A 20,628-nucleotide genomic window follows, 5' to 3' on the forward strand; every position below is an offset into this window, starting at 1 on the left:
CTGCTCCCAAATGCTTGGCAAGCAACTTCTCTTCCTCTGCCTTCATCAGAAAATGACTGAAATACAGTTCTAATGATGCTTCAGATGGCTCATATCACTCTTAGCGTGCAAAATGCCTCACAGTTCATTATACTGATGAGAAATGCCTGTTGCTACTGTAGCTTCAAACTCTTTATGCAGCCAGACCTGCAGGAAACCCTGCAAACTGCTTGGGAATAACTGCAAAAAATGAACTAAAATTTATTTTTACATTCATTTATTTTTATTCATCTTAATGATATTTCAAAGTTAATCAAGTCAGATTTCTTATGTTTTTGTTTGCAGCCATGTGGAAGATAGGTGCAGAGATTCTTAATCATGTTGGAGTGGTGGGTTTTTTTTTTTTTTTTTTTGAGGTGTTTGGAGAAGACAGAAAACATGAAAGTTGTGATGGAACTCAGTGTCTCAGAGGGTGCTATTGGCTAGTCTCCAACCAGCCAGTCCTAGCTTGCATCCTTTGTTCTTCACAAGTGTTCCAGACTATCCTACTTCTCTATATCATTGTTTATAACAATGTTGTTTATACAACTCAGCCTGCTATCTGAGTTGTTTCATCTTCATGCATTGACTTAGCGTTTATACTCATTTATGTTTCTTACATAATAAGAAAAAAACAGGTTTGACATGCCATTCAGAATGTTCTTGAAGATCTGTCACCTGTGTCTAGCAGGTAGGTTGTATGAATTGGAACAACTTGCAGATACCTTAGGGGGTAGATCGTTCCTTAGGAGTTGGTATAGGAGCTGAGTGCATCGTTCCTTTTCAGTGCATACTTTCTCACAGCTGGCTTTCCTTCAGTTTCCTGACTTTGCTTTCAGTTTCAAACTAATCTTTCAACAGTGCTTTTATTGAAGGGAGCTTGCAATTTTAAATGCTGCAGCACAAACCTGGAGTTTGGATTTCACTCAAGCTTTGCTGAAGTAGTCTTATTTTGTAGTGCACCAGGCAGGAAAGGCTAACTGTTAAAAGACACAACTCGATTAGAGACCTGAATTTTCACTGTCTTGATGTGTTACATAGGAGCATGTACTCTTTCTATATTGTGAAAATGAATATTATGACAATACTGCTAGTATGGAGTAATTTGTAGAGAATTCAGTTACTGCAAATGGTTATTTCAACGAAGACAAGTGCTAATAAAGAGACTGTGAGAATGCTGCTGCAGTCTAAAATCACCTCAGCTTCAAAGTGAAGCTGTGATATTTTCAGCCTTTCTGTCAGCTTGTTTTGGAAGCAAACTTGCTGCAAAACAGCATTCATACTACAGTGTTGTAAGAGAAGTTATGTTTGCCCTACATACTGTAAAGGATAGAAAACCACAACATCCCTGGGCAAGCACTAAATGAACTGAAAGCAGCCTTACTGTAGCAGCATGGAGCTCCGCAGACTGAGAAGCAGGCTAAATTAATCTGCATAATGAGGTGTCTTCTAGCATCCCAGAAGGCTCAGAGCTGACTTGCATATCTATAAATTATGTTGCATAGCATAAATGTGCCCACTGAATGCTGGAATAAAACATGCATGTGCCATTGAAGTCTGAGCTGCTTTGTCTCTGTTACCAACTTCTGTATCTGAAATAGCTGAACTTTGAACGGTGTTGCCACTGAGGGAGCACCTAATTCCAGCTGGAAGCATGAATTCATTCACCCCAGAATATTTCTGTGTTGTCAGAACCCTGGCTTGAGACAGAGTCCTCTGTTCTTTTTATACAGGAATAAAAAGGGATGTTTCTCTAAATAGCAATGAGCAAATAAGTCAATACTTAAAATAAGTTAAATTATTGAACATTTACTTAAATTTGAAGGATTTAGCATATGCATATGTTTTTCAAGAACAGTTTATAAACATTATCATATGTAAAACAATACTCCTGATGTGTTTTAACTTCAGCCACAGATACTGCTACAGAGTTGGTGGGTGTCATTGTGCCTTTTGGCACATAACAAGCGTTGGATCTTGTAGCGGTTTTATCCTGGTATCTGTTTCATCCTTGTGATCCAAAACAAAGCCACTCACTTTAAGAAAGGTAGATTTGGGCAGAAGTAACATCTTGTGCCTACGAGAACTCAATCTAAACAGGAAAGGAAGTCAGGTTTACTTAATTTTATTGGTGTGCTGTCAATTATAGAAGCTTATAATATTTATAATATTATATAATAATAAAATAATAATAATTTTCCTCTATAATTATAATTATAGAAGAAGAACAGCCTTTTTTTCCTAAACCTGATAGTTTTGCCATGGTGATAGGTTTGCATATTTGAGCAACTTCTTATCTCATGTATGAATTTGGATTTCTGAAAGAAAGTTCCATTTCGCTATTTATCACACTCAGCACCAGCAAAATCTTGTATTCAACCTGACTTTTGCTATCCTGAACTTTAAAATCAAGTTCCTTTGTATCTTAAAAACAAATAAATAGTTTTGTCCTTTTTTTTTTTTTTCTTTTTTTCCTGCTAAACAGTTCTGCTGTATCTTCTTTGTAATCAGACAGGATTTTATTTGATTTTATTTTCAATATAGCTCTTGAAAATGTTTCAAGTTACCAGCTAAGGTAGCTGTGAACTCTGGATTTGTTTGTTTGTTTTGTATTACATAAAGCAAGTTGTGAGACTACATTCTAAACAGGTAAATTTCTCATTAAAGCAGAGTTAGCCTGGACTCTCCTTCTGTATAAACTGGATATGGCACATGAAGCTAGCTCTGGCTCTTTGCAATGTTGGTAGGCCAAAGTTGTGACCTTACTGTACTTAGTCAAGGCTGGGCTGAGGAAAGGAGGCTCTGAGATGGGCACAGTGAGTTTTCCACTTCTTCCACACAAATCTGTATGCAATGCTAGTTTATCTTTTGAAGAGAGCAACATTACTAATTAACCCTTTAAAAGCCCATGCTATCTAGACTTTGGAGAAAAGTTGCTACTCTAAAATCTTTTCCATCTGCTTCTGTGCCATTTTGTACTTCTGTTTCAGGAGAAGCAACAGCAACTCCATTCCCTCTGCTGCTTTTGTGTCCTATCAAAAAAACCCTGCCTCCCCAGCAGTGAGCAATGTCAGTAAACACAGACGGGGTGCCTGCCTTCAGGAGGCTTCTAACAACTGCTCAGCATAAAAAACTTGCAAAGCTCTCTCACTGCTACTCAGAATGGCTTTTCAGAGAAACACCAGCTGAATCCTATTCCCTTTTGCCCACTTACACCATTTCACTTAGATGATCTGAGAAACTATCCATATATGGAGCAAGGAGAAGATTTAATTCAGAAGTGCCATAACAGTGCAAAACACCCTCTGACATGAATGGGAATGGTGCAGGCACAGATATTGTGGAAGTGCATTGACAAGAAGAAAGATTTCACAACCTAGAAGCCATATTAATGGCATATTAAATCAACGTGCAACATTCCTGATCCAAAATTTTTATTTGCATGCACAGTTGTATCATAGAAAATTCTCTTCAAAAATAGGTGGTTTACTCAGTCTGGGAACAAATAGAATACAAGCAAGTGGGAAGTGGGATGCTGTTATGTTATTTGACAAGCCATTTGTGACTCTGACAAAGTGATGTTTCTGTTGCATCACATTGTCCATTATTTTTTTCTGGCAATAGCTGTATTTCCTATGGAATCCTGCTACAATCAGTGGTATCCAGGGATAGTGTTTCTTCTCAAGCTTTTTCCATGGTATGCAGCTTAGTTTCCAACACACAAGTCGCACATGCTGACAAGAATCAGATGCACCTGTTCCTTGACTACAATCCAGTCCACAGATGCAGATTTATAGAGCCTAAAAAGAAAGGGCTGGAGGGTGTGCACTAGTTGAGCTGGGTAATTTTACTGACAGAGGTTGTTTTTAGTATAAATTGTGTACTTGCATCTAAGTTTAGTGTGATTATAATTATGTCAGAAGTTTTGTTATACAGAAATAAGCAGCTGCTAAGACTGAGAGCCACTAGGGACCATGAAGTATTCAAAGCACTGATTCATGTTTGGTAATGCTTTGTCTAACATGCCCACTGGGATCTCTTGCCTATGCTCTACCTTTATTCCCTGTTTTAGTGAAGCATCTTGTTCTTTATCAGTCATTACAGAGATTCCTCAGTTACGTTTCTCTTTTTTTGTTGGACTGCAGTGTGCTCTTTCGCTTTATTTCCTTCAGCAACCTTTGCACTTCATTATAAGCTCCAGATTTTTCCTTGCAAAACAACACTATACAGAAATAAATATAGCGTGTATAGTCTTCACATTTTCCTGGGCTTGTTTCTAAAGCCTCAGAAGATTTATAAAGATACCAGAAATATATTTACCTCATGCAGAAAGTGTGGTCTGCAGAAGTACAGCATGCACATTAGTGTGCTTAGCAGGAAAGGAACAAAGAAAGGAATTGCTAGCCAAGGGCAAAGAACTCTTTTTTTTTTAAGCTTTCAGTCAAAAAACAGTCTAGACATTTTTATCACATTAAACAGTCTGGAGCATTTAATAGGGATGTGACAGAAAAAAAAGCAGTCTGAACTAGCTGACCAAGTTTATTGAGAGAAAAGCCTGCTGGGCCCAAGATTTTATTCTGTGCAATGGTAATTACTATGTTGGAAATGTTAAATGGTGATAAATGGGGCAAAGCTGGTTTCAGACATGTAATGGTGTTGCTTTTACCTGCAAGGTCTGCTATGCTTCACATGTGACACTGCTCTTGATTTTGGTGGGCATTGTGCTTTTTGAGTGTGTGTACCACATGTTACGAAGTTGTAGGAGGCCAGGTGGATGTGATAGCATTAGATAAGCAGAACAGAACACTTGAGTGTAATACAGTCCACACAACTGGCAAAACAGTTTTTGTCTCTGTAAGGGTCCCATTGTCAACTTCCTGCTGTAACGAGTTGCTTCTGTTGATTCCCATTTCGACTTTTCAGTAGACTCCCCTGCCCTTGACCTCCACCCTGTGGTCAAGAATCAGTTGTTTCCCCTCCCAAGCATCTCACCCATGTGCCCCCTTGATTTGTCTGCCGCACAGAGGAATGCTGAAATGCTGAACTCCTCATCTCCGGGAACACTGCCATTCCCACTCCAGAGCGGTCACAGTAAATAACCCCACTCTGCTTTTGCTTGGAATGTTGGTGCTGGTTATGTTGGTTATGCCACTTCTTTCTTCTTTACCCCACCTCCCACAGGCACCAGCATGTTGTTTTGTTGATCTTTGGTAGGATGTCCTCCATTCTGTTCCTTCCCTTCCTATCCCTATGGCGGAAATTCGATTTTGTACTTGGAACGATCTCTTAGAATTGTTTTGCTTGTGCTGTCCCAAACGTTTCCATTTCAGCTGTTCTCTGCTACCTGGTGTTCTTCTAGTGTTGTGAAAATGCTTCCACCTTTCCTTTGCATTTTAGTTGCATTACCCTTCTCAGGTATTTCATCATGTTATCAAAGCCCATCTCAATATCAGACATTCTATCCTGCCCTTTCAACATTTTTTTGCTGATTTCTTCCTCATCTTTTTAATTTTTATGTTCTTTCCTACAGGTCCTTTTCATTTCTTTCTTCCCAGGTGGTTGTCCAGAACTAAGAATGTCTTCATATGTCAACATGATATGCATATGCTCATCTTTCCTCAGTGAGCCCTGCTTGCTTATATTCATACTGATGTGACCATGTTCTGTTATATATCCATTTCAGCATGAGAGTAGAGGTGTCTTCTGCTCTTGCTATGTATGCCCCTTTCCACCTTAGTAGAAGTAGGTCTTACTACCTATAAGATGACAAAAGAACTGATGAGGATGCTTACTCTGTACTACTGGCTGGGCAAGCTATCAGCTCCCTCTGACTTATTTTGCTACATCTTAATGTTTGGAATTCAGAGAAGTCCCTTGACTCCCGCATCTCCATTTGGTCCAAAAAGGTCTGAATAACATCTCTGAGTATGCTGTAAATCTTGCTGTTTGTTATGAGATGTCAAATAAGCATTCAAAACAGCCTGTGTATGCCATACCGTACTGGCAGACTGGCTCTCCCTTTTGTCTCCACAGCGAACACATAAATAGGTTATGTACTAACACTTTTATTTTTATCACTTTTGGAATACTGTGTCAAATCTCATCCATTTGGAGCAATAAAACACCTGCAATGACTCTCCTTCAGAAGTTTTCATGTACATTATGGATAGCTGAATAAGCCAAAATGCATTCTGCAGGAAGGTTTGGAGAGGCTGCTGGCTTGGAACACTATCCCAACCCCTCAATAGTTGGCATGACAGGTTGTGCCCCACATTTTAAAGAACAGTTGCTTTCGTATTTGGAAAGGCGTTTTAGGGACATTGTTCTCAAGTAATGTAAACAATTGAAGGCATCAGTAATGAGTGCATATGCAGTCCTGAAGCTGTTTTATCAGATAAATTTACCAGAGATGTCTCAAATAGTCTCATTTTACCCAGGAGAGACAACCTCTGTCAGTTCAATAGTGACTGATGTGACAGGAAACGTAGCACCCTACCAAGAGAATTGTTTTGATATTTGCTTAGTAGAAGCATACAAAAGATTTCAGTGTTTTTCTGAGGCAGGGGTCAGTGAAAGAGACTGTGATATCATGGTTTATGAAGCCCCATCTTTCATCTATGTTGAACTATGAAATTATTGGCTAAAAGATTGGTGATTCTTTTTTAGGAATGCACTCCTTTTCCTACTCTCTTTCCATTACTTTCAGAGCTTCTGGGCAATGGCACAACGGCTTTTTGAAAAGAGCTGGCTTAAACACATTTTAAAAAAAGCTTACTCTGCCACCTACCTACAATAATAAAGTAACAATAATAGTAATTTCCAGTTCAGCACCGCTTTTATTTCCTTTTCAATCACTATGGGATTAAAGCTATAATTAACTGTTAACTTGGTGTGTCTCAAATATGGCTGTCAACCTTCTGTCCTGATGAAAAGACAGATATATTTCCAAATTATAGGTAACATTTTATTTTTAGCTTTGCCTACTTTTGATACCTTGTGTTTCAGAAATGTGGCGATCTCATTTGCAAAATAGATGAATAAATGAAGACCAGTTATATATTAATGAGCTAATACTGGATGTTCTTGTTGATAAAGATGTATAACATTAATAACTTTCAGTTCTGAGACATTTTACTATTGCTTCTTTCGAACTCTACACACAGGTAAAAATTATCATCAATGAAAGTGAAACTAAGACAAGTCTTGCTAAGCTTATGTTATAGAGGGTTAAGAGGAAAATGCCAGGACTAAACAACAATATTGCTTAACCTGAGCTTAACCCGAGTCCCTTGATTCCTTACTGATTCCTTACTGATAGTCTGTGTTATTTCTGCATACAACAAGAGAAGTGTTTAGGAGCAAGAAAAATAGATATATTGATTCTGTACAATGCTATTTAGGCCAGACAGTTTATGATAATCTTCTTCCATCTGTTAAATATGATCACGGAATCACAGAATTGTAGGGGTTGGAAGGGACCTCTAGAGATCATCGAGTCCAACCCCCCTGCCAAAGCAGGTTTCCTAAACCAAGTCGCACAGGTAGGTGTCCAGGCGAGCCTTGAATATCTCCAGAGAAGGAGACTCCACAGCCCCCCTGGGCAGCCTGTTCCAGTGCTCCGTCACCTCACTGTAAAGAAGTTCTGTGAACTATCCTAGCTCATAGATTTTCACTTTGCACAGTGATGTTGAAGTGCATACTATGAACATCAAATTTCTTTCTTGTCTTGATAGTGTTCAGGAGGAATCATAGGAAGAGCCTTTATTGAAGATAATTAGTATATTCTGGTTCTTTGCCTGTTTGTTTTATTTGAACCTAAAATGTTGATTGAAAAATAAAATTCAGCCTATCATCCCAAAACATCAAAGCTGTAAGGAAGCTGTGATCTGTTTCAACCAGGTTAGAGCCGTCCTACTGCTGCCCTTGAGTTCTGTTTGTGTCACAGAGCTAAGGAAGGCAGGCTGTGCCTACAACTCTCTGCTTCCCAAGGTTTGGATTTGCCACAGCCACTTGGTCTGGATGAGTGGACAGAAGGGGATAATTTCGTTCCAGTCATCTGATAACACTGTTTTCATTTTTCTGTTTCCTAGCTGAGACTTAGGATAAGCAGCAGTGTGTGAGTGAACTGGGTAACAGAGGAAGTAAATGGTGATGAAAATAAAAAAAAGAATATTGAGTACAAGGAATCATGTCATCACAGAATGGCTTAGGTGGGAAGGGACCTTGAAGATCATCCAGTTCCATACCCCGTGCTGTGGGCAAGGTTGCCACCCACTGGATCAGCCTGCCCAGGGCTCCATCCTGGCCTTGATCACCTCAAGGGGAGGGGCACCCGCAACTTTTCTTAGGAGCTTGTTCCAGTGCCTCATCTACTGCTGACTAAATAATTTCTTTGTAACATCTAACCTAAATCTTCCCTCTTTTAGTTTAAAACCATTCCTCCTTGTCCTATGATTACGTGCCCATGTAAAAAATTGGTCTCCCTCCTGAAAATAAGCCCCCTTGCAGGCTTTTTTTTTTTAATATCAATGCATTTTAGATCACTGAAATGGCCTCTGAAGATCATCACCTTTGCTTTTGTCTGATGTTTTAAGCCAACAATCTGGTTCACTCCTGTTTTCTCAGAAATCATCTGGAAAACCAGTTAGAATTGAGCCCTGCAGATTACGTTGTCACTTTCCTAATTTTAGATGTTAGAATAACATCTCATCTATGTTCTTGACAGATCATTAGTTTTTAAAATATCTGTATATTTTGAACAAACTCATATTAAGTCACGTCAAAACTTTTTAATAAAGTTTGGCTTGAATTAATGTATCTGACCATGGAAGGGATTATTTCAAATGCAGAGATTTAGAAGATATTACAAAAATGTGATCCTGACCTTTCATTAGATTTTATTAATACAAGAGTCTGTGTGAATGTTTGCAGAATGACAGTTGTAACGTCAAAATGTGTTCGTGGGGCAGCAGATATTTGTATTCTGCTTTGTTTTTGTTTGAGGTACTAGTCTGTGTTATTTCTAAAGCTTTTCCTTGTATTTTAAAATGAAAGGCTGCTGTTATTAGTTTGGTTTGGAAGTTTGTGTTACCTTTTACACAGTATTTGTGGTTAATAATTTAATCTTAAAGTCGTGCAGTTGTCTGATGGCCTGGGATCCCCCAGCTTGCATTCATAACAGGAACGTTGCTCCGTTATGGTTATTTGGAGTTTCTCCATACTTCCATTGGATTTCTTAGCAATTTACTATTAAACATTTATTTATGTATTCCTATCACACTCAGGTACAGGAGTCGCTTCTGTCTGAGGATACACAACCACAGAAAGAAGCCGAAAAGAAGGTTCTGAAGTTTTAAATGTCAGAATCACTCAAATTTAGTTAACGTAAAATATATGCATACTTCATACTGGTTTACCTATATTGCTGTAATTATTCAACATTTCTACAGAGTTGTGAAGAAAAATCAGGGGTCAAATAATTCAGGAAATACTTGATGTGCTGCAAGTGGTGCACACTTCTCATTTGTTGGTTAGTTGTTCTTTTTGCTTCTTTATTTCCTTAAACTGGTTTATGAAGTAGACTTTGTTTTAACACTCTACGTTTGGAAGCCAGGGAGTGAAGGAATTAAAGTTATTAGGACTCATTGTTTCTTAAGTCAAAATACATGGAATATACGCATCATGTGGTACAGCAATGCAGAGAAGGTCTTGAAAATTATTTGTGGAATCCATTGCTTTCATCAAAGTGCAGTTCACTCTGTTTCTGCCTCGGGAGAGGATGACTTCCAGGCTATGGCGTGTTTGACATTATGCTAAAGATAAATATTGAATGCCTCTAATGCTTCTCCTGTTTAACTAAAGAGAAAACTGATGTTTTCAACTTTTTAAAGACGGCTTATTTTTATGTGTGGTTAGTTTTCATTGTTAGAATGGGCCAAAATGGGGAAAGTTCTAGGAAAAGGTTCTTCATCGAATGCTCGTTTTGTGAAATTACAGGTTAGAAGCAGTAAGTTACTGTTTGACGGATACTGAAGTACGCCTGTAAATAAAAATTAATTATAATTCTATCTTTTGATGAGGCACTTTGTTAAATTCTGTGTACATTTGGCATCATTAAGATAAATCATTCCTAGAGAAAATCCTTGTCTTTTGGTTTTATGAATTAGAAAATGCAAACATCAAAATTTCCATCACAAGAAAGAACAGCAAAAAAACCCACCTTATTTGTAACATTTGTGCTTTTGCATCACTGCTTTGTTTGTTTGTTTGTTTGTTTGCTTTGTTTGTTTGTTTTAGCACTTAAAATTGTTACTAAGTTCCAGTTATACTAAGATAGCTCTGAATTTTTCTTTGCTATTCCTTAATATTTCTGACTGCCAGAACCTTGATCTTGTAGTGTGGTTGCAGTTACTTTACCCAGAATAAATTTATTTACATTTCTGTATTATTATTTTTTTAATGTACCATTGACTTCTCAGAAAGCGTAGTGCCCCTTGCGAAAGGATGTGTGCTAAGTACTTAGGGCAGATAACAGGAGCTTTGGAATGACTGGAAAGACCTGGCAACACTGTAGGTACTAACAAATCAGGAAGGCCTTTGAACAAACAGAAAAACAGCTAAGGAAACAATGAAGTTGTGTTTGACTCCTGTGGTCTGTCATAGGAACTCACTCTACTTTTTAGAGATAATGGCAGTCATCTGAGGTAATGACTGAAGCACAGTTCTGATGGAGGGCCATCTCATTTTCAGCACTATGGCAAAAGCAATTTATGTTTTCTGCTGTTAGCAACAGATGCATTCATGTCTTAGCCTGAAGCAGTGGGCAGCCCCACTGACCTGATGTGAAATGCTGAAGAAGAGGTTGGTTACAAACAGGCCATTTCTTGTTTTCAGCTAACCTTTCAGCTGCCCCTGCACGGCAATGCATTCCAGCAATTAAAACAAAATGGAAAATAAGACTATTCCTAAGCAATACATTTTCAAGCGCCTGAGCTCTGTTGTATGTCTTTTGTTCTTTCTGGACATTCTTTTTTAGGGAGAACGGTTCTAAGTTGCTTGCATTAACTGCGAGAATAATGTGTTTAAAAATAACCTTCCAAAAGAGCATGCTCTTTAAAAAGAGAAAAAAACAACAACAACAAAATTTAACCATAAAAGAGCCTGGAGAGCTGTGAACTCTTAGAATTGCACTACAGTGTAATACAGATGCTGCAGAAATTCAGCAGTGTGGGTCTCACCATTATTTCTCACAGAGAACTTAAAAAACAACCCTTATGTGCATTTTCCATATGATAATGCTGGTACATTTGGGGCAGGAGAAGTTTGTCTCTGAGGAGTAAATACATCTAGAAACAATTGTGGTATTTGCATACGACAGTATTTTGTAGCATTTTTGTAAGAACGTCGTTGTTTCACTGCTTGTTAAGTGGGAGGAAGCTCTGTTTGCAGCTAGATCCTCACTACATTACAACCATGCAACTTTATCCCTGCAGGTAGACTTTCTGGGTTAGGATGAATTGCAATAAAAGCAAGAATTTGTACAGATCTGCTGATATGGAGCTGGTTGTCTTTGTTATGATAAACCTTAGCATAACAGTGGTGATGAAAGATATATGTACTTAAAGAAGGGAAAGAGTAGGAAATTCGTCAGTTTTGGTTTTTGTTTCCTTGTAACAGTAGTGAAGTACATATGCCAGGGCAAGATTACTAACCTTGCACAGTGTTGTGTTGCTGCTTATAGTTTGCCCTTGTCTACATGGGCGGTAACCAGTGCGCTTTTTAGGGAGTGTGATTTGAAGAAGTGAGCAGTGAAGCACAAAGTATGGAGCCTCCTCAGCTTTAGCTTAGGAGTGAGTGATTCATTCCAGAGGCAAAAATAATGTCACTGAAGAAAATGCTACAGGTATTTTTATAATGCTCGTGGTTAAGCATGCTGCAAAAATTGAGAGTTACTGTTTTAGGCTGGAGTGGATCAGCTCGGAGGGATACTGCTGTCCTTTCCAGCGCTGTCTCAACATTGACAGGATGTTTATGGGATCCAAGGAGTATCCTATCCATCATGCTAGCCAGCCCTGTGAGTTAGTTTAGAATATCACCTCTTTCCCCAAACATTTGTCTGCTTTGTTTTAACAGAATCCCTTCCTCCTCCTGTTCAGCCACACCTTGTCCTTTGTTTGGTCAAAGAATAAAAAAAAATAGCAGCCCTTCTCCCCCAGTACCCCAGATTTAGCATAGTACAGCAAAGTATGTAAAAGAAGACGACTTTTGTGTTAAATAATGCTGTTCTGGATATGATTAATGTTGTGTTCTCACCTTTTGGGTAATCCAGGTGAATCAAAAGGTGCTTTTTCATAAGTGACCCAAATTATGACCTCAGGCTTAAGGTGTTGAAAGAAAGGAATATGGATATAGCTCGAAAGTCATTTAACTGCTGTACTTGTGAGGCTTAACCTGCTTCTCCCTTGTGTTCATTGATAAAGACCTGAGGTGTATTTTATATGAGTGGGTTTTTTCTGCTTTTGTGAATGGTATGTATTCAGAGACTTCTTTATATTTTAAGAATCCTAAATCAGTGAAAATACTGAATTTTAGTTTTTAAAATGTATTTTAAAACATTAGCCTTAGAATTTGAATGTTTTTAAATTTAGTTCCTTAATCACCTATCTCTTTTGGCTAGGTCTTCACACATTTAATAGTTGTTGCTCAGCCTCTAGCTCTGCCTTGCTGGTCTGTTCAACTTCTGCAACAATAGTCATTAAATTTCTGTAAAGACATTGCTTCTTGGTTCTGGTTATGGAGACGCTATACGCGTGGACATACTTGCAATCAAATGCATGTTGAAATGTTGCATTTGTTTGTTTTGTTTGGTGGATAGCTGGGGATTTTATTTCTTTTTGAGCTTTGGTTGACCTGCTTAGAAACTGATGAAGATTCAAAGAGCTCCAATGAGTGACAAAGGAGTATTTTATACTTCGTTTTGAAGTTCATAAATGCTGAGAGGGTTATGGAGGAACATATTTTTAGAGTTGTTTAAGAGATATGAGCGACTGAAAAGAGCTTTTCTAAAAGCTCTTTTCTTCGCCTTCTACATAGCTACCAAAGCATACAGCTTAAAAATCTTGTTAGATTTTGTCTGACTCCTTGTTACGTGTAATCAAGCCATCTTTCACACTTCTTCTCAGTTCATCTGTAGACTGTGTTGACTTACAAGAGTACAGGTAGGGAAGAGGTATGTGAGATGCTAAATAACAATGAACTTCAGTCCCTGACACAGACCTTGATTGCTTGCTAAATTATGAGCAATCAAACATGTTTTCTTGCAGGTAAATGCAAGGTGATGTGACTAAGGACAATCATTCTAGTTTGTATGACAGAGGGCTGTGCTGGGCTTCCATGTGCTGGTCTCAACCCTTGTCTTCAGAAAGGCTTCTGCAAAACTGAAGAGTGTTGAGGCTGACTCCAAGATTTGTAAAGTGTGCTTTTCAGTGAGAAACTGAACAATTCAATCTATTTAATTTCAGAAATGAGGTAGTGAAACAACTTCATCATAGGAAGTACCCAGACAAGGAGACAATATTTATCAGTTATCTTTCAGTGACTAGATGATTAAATCAGCAAAATTGAAATTGTCAATAAGGTTGCGTGTTTATAGTGCTGAGGTAATTAGTCTTTCTGAAAGATATAAGTCCATTCAAACACTTGTTACATACAGAATTCAGAGTGCCAGATGATGGATGAAATGTTGTGATGTATTTTATACAGGGGTTCTGAGCTGTTGCAGAGCTTGCAGGTTTTAAAATCTGTGTCTATATGGAGTTCAGTGTCAGCTTGGAGAAAGAGGAAGAAAAAGGCTAAAGGCTCTGGTTATAGTATAGAGGCTGTGAAAACTGTTCTTCACAGCCTTGAAAATGTCATCATGTTACTTATGAATTAGAATGGAATACATCTGCCTTTCTCAGAGGGACTTCACAAGCTGGTGACAGGTATTGCTGCATAAAATGTCTATGGTGTTAGAACTGAGTTTGATTGTTTCGGAATGAATACATGTAACTTACAAGGCTTTGAAAACTTAATATGTATGCTAGATGTCTACGCATCAATGAGCAAAAAAAAGACAGAAGGCGAAGAGATAAGCATCATCAAAATGCATTTTGCACTTTTTTTTTTTAAGAGTAGGAATATTTTTTTCAATATAAAAATAGCTGTTCTTAAAGGTGGTTTTGGACAGAGTCCTTTAGAAGTAATATCTAAATCCTTTTGTAGTTCTTGTTTTTTTTTTTTTCTTGCTAGAATATCTTTGATAAGAATAAGAACATGGCAGAGAAGGGTACTACAATATTAATTTTTTTTAAGCAGTTGTATCAGTTCTGGATTTAAAGCTCAGTCAAAGTAGACATTTCAGTGTAAGAACATCATGGAAGCAATTACCTAGTTGGTAATGTTTTAGTCTGCTATTAAGAGTTTTGGCATAAGCAAGCGCTGCAGAGATGGTTTGCATAGCATTGATGTCACAGAGCACTGTGCTTTCCCTTTAATTTTATGTATGTTTTTTGTTCTGCTTACTTACACAAACTTTGCTTGAGCTTATTGCCTGCATTATAACAGAGGAAGAATTGTGCTGGTTACACTTAGCCCTGTATCATGTTACTAGAGCTGGTCAATAGTGGTTAAATGTAAGACTAAGGCAAGCATAGCAGGATATTTTCCTTAGTATTTGCTTCCTGCTTCCTGAAATTTAGATGTTTCTGACCGTCATCAACTTGTTGAATCTCATTTCAAACACAGTGGTAGGGAGAAGCAATTTTTTCACCTGGGTTATCCTTCTCTTTGAAGGCAGGGGATCTCGCTGGCACTTTCCTGTAGCAGTACCTTCAATGCAGTGATGACTAGGGAAAAAAGTGTGGTGATACAGCAGGAATTTGGGATAACAACTTCCTCCGTGCCACATTAAGGTTTAGTGAAGAGTGCTGTCTCATGATGCAAAGGGGGTAGAAAATTGAATTACAAATTGCAGCACTGAGTTTGCTTTTGCAGTAGTGTGGTTTCAAATTGTCCCCATCTATAGAATGGTGTAACAGCTAAGTGTTGCTTTGTTGCAGAAGTCACATCCCTCTTCTGATGAGTGGAAAACCAATTGTGTCAGCTCAGGTCCAGTAAAAGCAGTGCCAGTATGTGTACTATGCACTCTCTGAGGGCACAGAAGGGGAAAACAGTCTGTCAGTCCTTTTCTGAGCGGGGAGGGGTGCTGCACCAAAGGTTTCTTTGGGCCCCAGTAGAAACAAATGGTGACCCCTGAGGAGGATGGCCTGGGTTTTCCAAGGAACTCCAAAGTCAGACCCCTGTGCAGGGGAAAGCAACATAATCTAGAAAGCACACGGTGGTCTAATGTGTGAAAGAGTAACCAAGATAATATTTATCCTAGATGTGGCGTCACTAAGCTGTTCATTTCACAGAGTTGCTGGGATTTCCTGTGCAAAATGAAAAGCAACATAACGTAGAAAGCACTGAGGTATTAGATAGGGATTTGGTAGACTTCATTGTAAGGTCTGCATGTTCTCGTTTCTATACTGTATTCTAATTAGTGTCTTTTGTTACTCACAGTCCCGAACTTCCACAGTGAGCAATGATACTAGCTAGTTTCATGTAATGCCCTATATCCCCAAACAGTTTTTTCCCTATGGACCTGCATACTGTTTATGTTTTCAGTTATGTATAAAATCTTACTGAAAATACACAAAACTTTGCAAAGTATGTATAGATTTTGAAATTTAAAAAAAAATCAGAGGAAAAATGTATTTTGCCTATGTAATATGCTGCTCAGTGGGGTTTGTTTGTTTGTTTGTTTTTGTTTCTTGTTTTTTTTTAATTCTGTCATCTTAGTACCTGGTGTTTTCCTGAGAAAAAAAGTACTCCTGTTTGTTATCAGTTATGACACTTGTATTGCCTAGGGTTGTGTTATTCCTAACCCTATTATAGTCTAGGAGTGATGTAACATATTTAAACTAAAGGGATGCTACAGTGGCAGGTGTTTCTTTGAAATAATTAAGTTGACACACATTTTCTGATCATTTTTTTTATTTGAGTTATGGAACAAAAATAATCTTGTGAGTAAAACTTTTCATCTGGAAATGCACAGTGACTTTTTAATATCCCTGTGTGAACAGGAAAGCTGAAAGTTGCTATTTTTTCTGTTTGGACTTTGAAATGTTCCTTTAAAAACACAGCAATTGAACTCAACCCTTTCATTCCATTTCAGGTTTTTCTTCTATAATCATGGCAAAACCTTATGAATTTAACTGGCAGAAGCCAGTTCCCTCTTTTATGCAAGACGGAGCTGTGTTTGATAGATATGAAGAGGTAAGAGGCCATTTGCATTTCATTTGCTATTCTCTTTTAAATCTGCAGATGTTTTAGCGTATTTCATGTTTTGTTTTCATTGTATAAGAATTTTCACATAACTGAAGAAATGTATCTGGGGGTGAAATACCATTCCATTTCATTGCTTTACAGCTTTTTCCTTTTAAGCAAAATAACTTTTAAAGTATGTTTAATCCCACTGATTTGCAATAAACTCTGAGCAAGAGAAGGGGAGATTTGGATCAAAATAGCTGTAATATCATAAAGCTCTCATCTTGCAGACCCATAAAGCACATTAGTGAACAAAGCGTGTTCTTTCATTTTTTGTACATGTATCAAATTGAGTTGGGGTGAGAAGAAGAGTTATATCCTTTATGTATATAATCTAAGGACCTACATCTTATGGGGGAAAGTAGGAGAGCATAAATCATTAATATTTTAGATCTAGAGTGGTTTTATCTCCATTAGAAAATCAACATGTAATCTGTCTGAAATATGTTTACTGTGATCCTAGCTTCAGCTGTGCTTTAATCCAAATCTATTACAGAAGTGCAAAACAGGACATTTTACACAGACAGTCAAAATAAAAGGTGAAGACATTCACCTTATATTTAGCACTGATGCACCCCTGAGAATGCTTTTTTTTCAGGATCTATCTTTAATCTCATTTGGACAGGGAGTTATCTCAGTGAGTACCAACAGGGATATTAGGATTTTCCTTTCACCTTTTGAAACGCAGCTAAATGTGTTTTTCTTATCATGAGGACTGCCAAGGCAGGCACAGTTCTTTCAACGTGTATTTTCAGTTTTGGGGACAGATAAGGAATGCCTTAGAAAGAAGATTCCTGAAAGCTTTGTTTTTCCTTCAGCAAACACTGTTCCAGAAATTCATTCTGTAAGCATCCAGGTGGGAGGTTATAGGTCATGATTTTTCTCTTGCACCTTAGATGAGAAATGAGACTGAGCAGATGCAAAAGAGTTCGAGTGCTCAGGTCTCAGTGTGGTATATACTCTGTGAGGTGCCTGGGCTCTTGCTATAGTGGTAGAGAGAAAGTAGCATTTTGAAATGGAATACTTCTGTACTGTTGGCTGTTGTACACAGCAGGCACTCGTGCAACATTAGCCAACAGATGATACTGTGCCTCTATGGATTTAAATGGGAAAACTTTGTAGGTCACTCCAAAAGTAATGCCTCCCATGTTTTTCCAAGTTAACTACAACAGATACAGAGATCACAATAACGCTATTACAGAGAGCAAATGCTCAGCTACAAATCACTGTTTTTCAACATAGTCACCATCTTTAGCCGATCAGCACAGATGAATTAATCAAGAAGATGTTTGTTTTGTGGTGTGACTGCTATGCCTTAGCCATCCAGAACATGGCTTGTCTTTCTTGTTACTGTCTCCACTGCTGAAATGCTCACCATCCTCCACCACACTGTGCTCACAAACATTGTTTGGCCTCCACAAACCTCCAGCAGACATCGATAAATGTCAATGGGTGCCATCCTTTCCACACGGAGGAGTTCAGTTCCACATCTTTGCTTCATGTGCACTTCCATATCAGATACTATTCTCTATTGCCATCTTTCACATGGCAACAAAATGGAACAGAATATTGGTGGGAATGTTCAACCTCTACTGTCATACCACCACCATCTGCCTCATAATAAAACAATAAAATAGGAGGCATTACTTTTGGGACAGACTTCATGGAATTCTTGGTCCTTGCAGCTGAACTTATTTTCTTCCAAAACTCCTTAGAAAGCTGATCTTACTTGCCACAGCAAGAGCAGAACAGTGTCTGTCCTTCCATGTGATGTAGTCTGTTTGCGTTATTTGCTGCAAGTTTTGCTGCAGTGCACTCCAGGTTTGCTGTGTTACAGCTGGAAGTCTGCTTTGCTTTATTGAAGGGGATCTCTTCTGAAAACATTAAAAGGCTTTCACTTGGGTGACTAACTTTATATTTCATCTGCAGTTTTACAAGGGCTATAAAAGAAAAACAAAACCAGTGACTCAGAAGTTAAGATCTGTAGCCTTTAAACAGTGAACTCTAGATGGTGTAGCTGTTTCAGACTGTCAGATTTATGACACACATATGCTATGATTTTATTTTGTTGTGTTAGTAAGCAGATAGACTACAGAAGAGCAAAACAGCATTGCTTTAGGGATATATTGCAAGCATAGCAAAATCCAATCCCTGTACTGTTGGGCTTGTAATTTAAAAGACGAATGTTTCAGATCTGGCATTCTAGTTTTCGTTGAGATTCTGTACTTAATTCCCCTACCTTAACAGAAAAGACTAGTGGGGAAAAAGATAAATGATAAGTGAACTAAAGTCATGCAGCAAGTTAATGCAGAACAGAGCCCCAGGAATTCCACTCCAGGTCCTTTATTGCTGAAGTTTTGTTGAGCAGTTAGGAAAATCTGGGTTATTGTAATGTGGAGTGCTGTTTTCATCCATCTTTTGCTGATAGGTGAGTCACTTACCTGGCAGGATTGCAAAATGGCAGAAGTATTTTTTGAGCAAAATGGTATTGATTTTGAAAAGTCTAGAATAGAACTGTCTCAGAATATGAGAAGAAAACAATCAGACACGATTAGGAATCTGACTGGTGATGTTACATGTATATGTTCTCATGGTAGGTGCATTCTTTACAATGCAAGAAGACAAATTGCAGAAAAAACATTCAAGGCTAGGGTGGGACATCAGCATGAATACGGCTTGTATAAACACCTATGTGAAAACATTTTTGGTACACCTAGAGTTTTTCGATAGATGGGGATGCAGTAAATGACAGAAAAGCTGCCTGCCTTTGATTGTGAGTAATCTTTCTGGATAATGCAAGAGGCAATCATTTTGATTGGTACCTAGCTGTGTTTTTATATGAAATATTACAGGACACCAGTGACTGTAAAACTAGTAATTCTGAGTTGTCTGGCAATGAGTACATTTAATGAAGGATGAGTGCTGTGGTGAAGGCGGAAAAGTAAAAGCTGTGGTGGAGAAAGACAGCCAGAGTAGTGCATGCTGGAAGCCTATGTGTAGTGGTATTTGGTCAGACAGAGATGCTGCAACTTTCTTCCTCTGTCTCAGCTCCCTGTCAGTAAAATCAACATGATTGTTTGCTACATGGATGGAATGTGTCAGTCCTATCAGTGCTATCCTACATTTTAGCTTAATTTATGATGCATTACTTGGGGCTGGAGGTATATGGTGGAAATTTCTTTTTAAATTCTGATCTGATACTAATCAGCTAATCTGATACTTTTGCCTTGTCGAGTTCTTCTCATATGCTATTCTTTCTTAATTTCTCTGCTAATCGATATTCTTCAAATTCTGCTTGCCAGATACTCTGGCTACAAAATACTTGAGCCGCATTGCATTGGTATTGTCATAGTCTAAGAGAAAAGTACTTCCTGATTTCTGAATGTTAAAACAAAATGTTACCATTTGATGATCCTGAGCATAGTAGTTATTGTTAATACTATACTAACAATAAATAATTTTAACCCTTACAAAATTTGAAGTACAGAAGTTTCAATAAATATTTTTAAAGTTCAATTTCATTAAGACTTTTGAGGCAAGAATCAGCATTTTTTTGAACAAAAAATAAGCTTTGTAGTTGCATAGAGAAGAATGAAAGTATTAAGTGCATCCTGGTGATTAGAATGCTGGCAAAAGGACGTATCATTAAAAATTATCATTTTTTCATAAGCCTCTCTCCTTATTTTTAATAACTTAGGAATGACAAATTCTCCAGGGAAAAATGTAACAATCTTGTGTCTTTTGAGCAATACAGTAATTCATGACATTTGACACTAAAATAATGGTCTGTTATTCTCTTTTCCGTAGGAATCTTTTGTCTTTGAAAGCAGTTGTCTCTTTCAAGTGGATGAATTTGGCTTTTTTCTGAGCTGGAAAAGTGAAGGAAAGGTACACTATGGTTATGTCAGGAAAACGTATATTGCATATTATCCCACTTGTTTCATATTCTAGCTAGCTTTGAAAGATCTGAAATGTTGTGCTACTTTATATTAGAAACTAACCTTAGTTCTGCTCTTTCAGAATTTACAGAAATGAAGTACGTAAGAAAGAATTAACAGAAATGTAAGGGAAATGTACTGTTCAGTGTCAATTGGTAGTAATCGCAAATAAAATACATTATTTTGGTTTTATGTCCTAACAGATCTTTGAACTTATATTTATTTTATTTTATTTTATTTTATTTTATTTTATTTTATTTTATTT

At 37.8% G+C, this 20,628-nt stretch overlaps 1 protein-coding gene across 6 annotated transcripts in view; it reads left to right on the forward strand.

Moving 5' to 3' along the window:
• The window catches only part of PLCB4 (phospholipase C beta 4), a 239,374-nt gene that overhangs the window by 131,569 nt on the left and 87,177 nt on the right, over positions 1 to 20,628 (forward strand). For all 6 annotated transcript variants that reach the window (XR_006168825.1, XR_006168830.1, XR_006168831.1 and 3 more), the window contains exons 4-5: positions 16,274 to 16,374; positions 20,233 to 20,313. Coding sequence is in view for 2 of the 6 variants with exons in the window: in XM_042818950.1 (XP_042674884.1) it covers positions 16,291 to 16,374; positions 20,233 to 20,313 (165 nt within the window). In the remaining 4 variants the exon portion in view is untranslated. The remainder of the gene's footprint in view (positions 1 to 16,273; positions 16,375 to 20,232; positions 20,314 to 20,628) is intronic.

This window comes from Centrocercus urophasianus, unplaced genomic scaffold (assembly GCF_019232065.1).
Source record: "Centrocercus urophasianus isolate 14NV4802_14NV808 unplaced genomic scaffold, USGS_Curo_1.0 seq_10, whole genome shotgun sequence".
In the NCBI taxonomy this organism is placed as follows: Eukaryota; Metazoa; Chordata; class Aves; order Galliformes; family Phasianidae; genus Centrocercus; species Centrocercus urophasianus.